Source organism: Rhynchophorus ferrugineus, unplaced genomic scaffold (genome assembly GCF_030347505.1).
Source record: "Rhynchophorus ferrugineus isolate W39M unplaced genomic scaffold, kcgeb_rfMv2 rfM8, whole genome shotgun sequence".
Classification (NCBI taxonomy): Eukaryota; Metazoa; Arthropoda; class Insecta; order Coleoptera; family Curculionidae; genus Rhynchophorus; species Rhynchophorus ferrugineus.
This window is the reverse complement of record NW_027472587.1, coordinates 31914032-31921075: the sequence shown is the minus strand read 5'-3', so window position 1 is coordinate 31921075 and position 7044 is coordinate 31914032. Positions and strand designations below refer to the sequence as shown.

At 31.4% G+C, this 7044-nt stretch overlaps 1 protein-coding gene across 1 annotated transcript in view; it reads right to left on the bottom strand.

Annotated features, from left to right (window-relative positions):
- Positions 1 to 206: 206 nt before the first annotated feature.
- LOC143200982 (clavesin-2) overlaps positions 207 to 7044 on the bottom strand; it is a 32446-nt gene continuing 25608 nt past the window's right edge. Inside the window, exons 3-6 of the mRNA XM_076411797.1 lie at positions 5948 to 6147; positions 2411 to 2623; positions 2238 to 2354; positions 207 to 948 (exon numbers count right to left, since the gene is read on the bottom strand). Of these exons, the coding sequence (XP_076267912.1) occupies positions 694 to 948; positions 2238 to 2354; positions 2411 to 2623; positions 5948 to 6147 (785 nt within the window). The 3' untranslated portion in view covers positions 207 to 693. The remainder of the gene's footprint in view (positions 949 to 2237; positions 2355 to 2410; positions 2624 to 5947; positions 6148 to 7044) is intronic.

The following is a 7044-nucleotide window of genomic DNA, read 5'->3' as shown; positions in this document are numbered from 1 at the left end:
AGTTTCTCTTTTGTTTCAAAGCCATAAGTGATGTTATTAATTCCGTGCCGTCACGATTCATAAGTGATTCATAATACCCCCTTCCCGCTTCATCTAATTATTTCCGCTCGTAAATATAACACAGCAAATGTGTAATGTTACAGGTGGCGCATTAGACCCCACTGCTCAACAGACCCCGCTGTGTCCTACTATTAATAAAACAAGCATTATATAAAAATATTATATTTAATATAGAACTACAGATAACAGTAATGATAAAGGAAATAAAACAAAATGACAAAATAAAAACAAATTAGCAATGAGACACGTATAACAGTAAAAGGACAAACGTTAAAAAAACTTAAAGACTAAGAACGACTAAAAGTCAACTAGCAAAAAATATACAAACAAAACGGGATTTCGTTCTGACTAAGAACGAAACTAAGCTCTCGGTAACTCTATTCCACCAGGCCTATAACATACAATAACATTCGAGATATTCCCTACGACTTAAATATTCTTATCCGGTAAATATACATTAATTTATTTAATTATTTATATATCACATAAAACTCCCAATGTGCTTCTATAATTAGTTTAATAGTGGTGCTCGAGACGAATCAACTAGACCAGGAAGGGGACCTACAGCTGAAGAGCGATAAACGAATCACAGTTTATTTACTAAATGGAAAGGGAGGAGGAGGTTGGAGAGCTCTAATCCACCGACAACTTCTTGAAGCTGCCGTCGACGCCGATACCTAGCTCTTCGTTCATTTCGGAAACTAACGGACAGGTTTTCTCGTCGACCTCTATGTACATATCGTCCAGGGCTAGGATCGACTGGCGTTTCTCTTCGAGGACCTTCTTGAACTTCGCCAGCATTTCAGCCAGGGGCACTTCACCGCCATATTCTTTCGGTAGAATCTTCTTGTCTACTTTCTCGTACAATTCTTCAACAGACTTGTACATCTAGAAATTAAAAAAAAAACATGTAAAAGATAACTCTACTAAATGATTCAAACTAAATTCATATTATTCATTGTTCATTCCAAGCTAGAAAAATAAAATTTTCTGCTGATTTAGCGTTAAACTAAATGTAACTCAAGTTAAATCATCTGAATGTTTTGTGAATAAAGAACAATTCTGCAAGGTGATTCGCGATTTTTAAAACTATTTTCTTACTTTCTTTTCTTTGAATCGAACAAAATCAAATTTATTCAAGCAAGTATTCAGTGTGGCTGGAATTTTCAATTAAAACCCTTATGTATTAGTTTCAATATTTTAGAAGTGGTGATTTCAAAATAGTTGCAAAGAACCATCCTAAATAACAATAGAGTTTTCAAAGAAAAGCTTGCGAACGGGAATCTGAAGCTAACAAATGCAAAGACGCAGAATACAATGGAAATCGGTGGAATACACAGCGAACAGCTCCAAAAAAGAAAAGGGGTTTCATAGAAATGACGTCTGAAGCAACTCCAACGTGTTACTTAAATTCTTCTTAATATCCAACTTTATGATAGCTCTTATAGATTGGTGAATATTTCACTAATTATCATGTTTTTCTCGCCTCTTAGAACTTATGCATACAAAGAAATGTTGTATACTTGTACTTTGTTTTGGAATACTTGTACTCATACCAAATTTCATTGCTACTACAGATGTGTAGCGGACCAGAACCAAAATAAAAACAAATGTACAAGAGATGCACAAAATAAATATCACCACCAGAACTTTTATAACTTGTCAATATTTGCTATTAAAATAGCTGCAATTTTTTGCAGAATAGATTTGTAGACTATCTGAATAGTTTCCAATGGAATGTTGTCCCATTCTTATACCAAAACATCCACCAATTGCTTCAGTGATGTTGGAGATGAAACTCCCTACTCTCTATTCTAAAACTTCCAATAATGCTTTAATCATATTTTGATCTGGCCTGGGATGGGGATATTTGATGATATTCTGATGCTCTGAAAACCAAAACTGAACCTACTTGGTTGTGATTATAAACGCACTATAATCTTGGAATATGTCAGTGTTTAGCATGTTCATCAATGAGGTTGTCATTTTTGTTGAAACAGAATTATTTAAATGGGTGTTGGGTTCTACTGTTCCACTGAAGCAGTTGTGAAGCAGAAGTATGCCAACATGAAACAAGATGTACTATATTAAATGGTGTTAATGTTATGTTGTCTATCTCCTGAATTTCTGAGACACCCTTAACCCTAAAAATAATTAAATCATGTTTAGATACTCACAAATATTCTATTTTTCAGTTTCTCATTTAGTAGCGATATCGCAAACTCGATCAGCTTGATCGCGCTCGACGAAATATTGAGGAAATGGTTGGACTTGTGTCTCATTGGCGTAGTATTCTAGAAAAAATATAAATAATTACAAACAAACAAGGAGAGAACAAATATATCCGTACCTGAATACATCTGAGAACGTTTCGGACATCGTTCAGACTGAACAGAGATATGTGCGCCATCTGGAACCCGCTTTCGTCATTGATGTAGGTGTATCCGTTTATCTGATTGACTTCGTCGTCCATCAAGGCCTCGGTTATCAAACTGTGAACCTTGATCATGTGAGCCGATGTGTATTTGTGTGGATCGAATTTACCGGCACAACTGAACAACACCTACAAAGAATAAAAATGTATTATCTTAGTTTGTATTATCTTTAATACGCTTATAGTTCATAAAACTAAAAGTAACATAAATTTAAAAAATACCAAAGTAACACAGTGCTACCTTGTTAATTAAATAAAGATAAAAGAAAAACAAAACCTAGAGCAACACTTATTTTAAAAAAACAACTGACGAGGAAGCTTTTGGATTCACATTTAGTACAGCATCAACCTCAACACCATTCTCAAGACAACGAAGCAATTAGAAGAAACTAAAGCAACATTACAAGAACTATTAGCATATAAAAAGTCTAATAACTCATTCTGAGAGGAAAGTAACCAAAAGATTAAGAGACCTATAATCCCTCTAACTCTCCTTTAAGAAACAGCAATGAACCAACGAAAATAAATAAAAACCAGAGCTCTTTTCTGAACAGTTACCTAAATTATAACTAAAATATATAATAGGACGCCATATTATGAACTCATTTAGACTAAAACTATACGAAACATATAATTTGAAATTGTCTCTTTACATGTTCATACTTATCACATGGTGTACTATGCTACTCAAGTTACGTAATTTACCGAAAACAAATATTTGGTTTCTTCATTTCAGAAGATTTAACATGACACATTGAATATCGGTAAGATATGAACAGGTCTTTGAAACCCATCTAAACTCTAAATTAGAAGAGTCATTAAACACTATTGACCAGGAGCTTTTCACTCAATTTGAGAATTTTCTTAATTTTCAGTTTTTTAAATATTAACTAAATAACCGGTAAAATTTTATTTATGTCGATAGATTATATCAAAATTTTACATATCCACAAACTACGAAGGAACTCTTGGAAGTGTAAATTCTTCTTAATATCCAACTTTATGATAGCTCTGATAGATTGGTTAATATTTTACTAATTATCACGTTTTTCTCGCCTTTTAGAACTTATGTATACAAAGAAATATTGTATACTTGTACTTTGTTTTGGAATACTTGTACTCATATACCAAATTTTATTGCTACTACAGATGTGTATCGGGCCAGAACCAAAATAAAAACAAATTTACAAGAGATGCACAAAATAAATATCACCACCAGAACTTCTTCAAAATTTATTAATAAGGTGTTGAGTCAATATTTGCTATTAATATAGCTGCAATTTTTTGTAGAATAGATTTGTAGACTGTCTGAATAGTTTCCAATGGAATGTTGTTCCATTCTTATACCAAAACATCCACCAATTGCTTCAGTGACGTTGGAGATGAAACTCCCTATTCTCTATTCTAAAACTCCCAATAATACTTTAATCATATTTTTATCTGGCCAGGGATGGGGATTACCTAAATTATAACTAAAATATATAATAGGACACCATATTATGAAATCATTAAGGCTAAAACTATACGAAACATATAATTTGAAAATGTCTCTTTACATGTTCATACTTATCACATGGTGTACAATGCCACTCAAGTTACGTAATTCACCGAAAACAAATATTTGGTTTCTTCATTTCAGAAGATTTAACATGACACATTGAATATCGGTAAGATATGAACAGGTCTTTGAAACCCATCTAAACTCTAAATTAGAAGAGTCATTAAACACCTTTGACCAGGAGCTTTTCACTCAATTTGTGAATTTTCTTAATTTTCAGTTTTTTAAATATTAACTAAATAACTGATAAAATTATATCATATTTATTTATAAATATATCAAAATTTTACATATCCACAAACTAAGAAATTAACATAAATTTTATCAGAATATCGATCATCATTAAAAAACATTTATGGGTTTTGGTTATAACAGGAAATACTAATGTTCTCTAATACTAAAATAGCAAAATATGATAAAATAACGCTAAAACGATAAAATAATAAAATCTTTAAAACTACGCAACGGATTTTGATGCGGTTTTTTTCAATAGATAGAGTGATTCAAGAGGAAGGTTTATATGTATAATACATGCATAATATACTAAGGCAACATTGCTAATTTTAGAGGTTTCTAACGTGATGTCATAAATTAACCTATTTTTTAGGCTTATTTAGCAATTAGTAAAAACGCTGCCTAACCCTACGAGTTAGATCAAATTAATGTACTACAGTATTGTACACCATAAAAAGGTCTACAAAAAAGTCCGCGATGGTATATGTTTATCTTTTAGGGATAACCCACATTAACCATTTTTATTGTTTACTTTTTACGTGAGAAAATGGCTTATTTACGAAGCTATTTTAAGCAATACGGCATTAATCCTTATCGAATTAAGTACCTTAAATACAGTGTGCAATTAATATAGATCAATATGGTTCCTTACAGCATGTAAATTAAACAAATATTTTCGGAGATATTACAAATTTAAAATTTGCGTTTAAAAATGTGTAATGTAATAAAAATTGTATGAATTTAGATATTCCAAAGATAGCGGGAAATCTTCATAGTAAGTATAGAGGAATTGTTTTACTCCAAATTTAATGCGTGCAGGCCAAGGGCAGTAATGAATGAACTAAAAATACTGGATCGATTTTAATCATGTTTTCATTGAGTGACATAGGCATATATATTTTATGCCCGTGCAAAGTCGGAGCGGTATATATATATATGAGCAAAGATATATATATATATATATATATATATATATATATATGAACTATTGACTTCCGGATTATAGCCGTGCTTTTGACAAAAACTAGGCGACGTTTCGCATTATTGCATCTTCAGGGAGCTCTGATGTTGAAGCTATAGACCCAGCTTTTCAATGGTCTGTTCAATAATTAAAAACCAGGATAATAGTATTCTAGAGAAAGTTGGTCGTAAAACCATTTCCCTTGCTGAGATTATTGTGTTTAAAAAATAGCTTCATGGCTCGACTAAAGTGGATTAGAGTGGAAAAAAGTTAAATGTAAATATAATAAAAGAAGTCTAACCTACAACTATTGTGACTGTATAATAATCGGTAATTTAAGTCTTTTGATAATTTTTGCGAAGTTTTGAGACCATAAATTTAGACGACATGTATTCACAAGATGGAAGGTTTATCAGTTCTTGAAAGTCGGTATAGCCGGGCTGGTAATGAATATCTAGGAATTAGAATCTTTATAAATTCTTGTTTGAGTGCAGATTCATTTGAAAGAATCTTAGAGGTTAGGTTCTTGTTCAGAAACCTGTCACATTAGTATCCCAATTGGAAAAGTATAAGCTATTAGGCGAATAACATTTTTGGTTCAAGGTATTCACATTTATTTCAAAGCTTATATTTATATTCAAGAAAGAAAGTAAATATTAAATTATCTAAGTTCAAAGTATTCAATTTGCTATCAACTTACCATACGACCATTATCTCGATCTATAAGTGGTACCAGATAACCGGCATCGATAATTTCCGCCAGATCTTTATCCTGGCAATCCAAGTTCTTGAACCAATGCGGATACAGCTGTCTGATAATAAGGTACCTCTCCAACATCTCGCAGGCCAATGGAACGCTGAATTTCTTTGTCCGTAGAAACCGCAACAAAAATGGGGCATCTGTTTGAGAAAACAAAAATAATAATTAATGTGCTCTATCAATTTATTTATTTCTGTTATTTTTTAATATTACATTTACTTATTTTATTATGTTTTGTAAGTATTCTCTTTCCTATATCCAATTATGCTCTTAACTTTATTCTTATTTTATTTAATGAAACTAGTCACATAATACATAATTTTTGTTTGTATTTTAATTATTTCATTCATTATATTTACATATATTAGAAGAATGTGTTTTGCTATCAAAACTATTACATATTGTATATATTCGTTATTTAGGGATAACCCACATTAACCATTTTTATTGTTTACTTTTTACGTGAGAAAATGGCTTATTTACGAAGCTATTTTAAGCAATACGGCATTAATCCTTATCGAATTAAGTACCTTAAATACAGTGTGCAATTAATATAGATCAATGTGGTTCCTTACAGCATGTAAATTAAACAAATATTTTCGGAGATATTACAAATTTAAAATTTGCGTTTAAAAATGTGTAATGTAATAAAAATTGTATGAATTTAGATATTCCAAAGATAGCGGGAAATCTTCATAGTAAGTATATAGAGAATGTGTTTTGCTATCAAAACTAATACATATTGTATATATTCGTTATTTAAAAATTTAAACAAGGTTCTTCGATTGATTACCGATGCCTATCGCTATGTAACCAACGAAGAACTGCACGATGACCTGGAAATCAAATGGATTTGCGAAGTTGTGCTGGATTTCGCCTTGAAACACGAAAGAAGATTACTAATTCATATTAACGTGGAAGAAATACAACTGCTGGACAGCGCGCAGGATGTCAGGAGATTGAAGCGAATAAAACCATACGAACTTATATAAAGTGTATACATTTAGTGTAAACTATAGCTATAAGTTAATAATTAA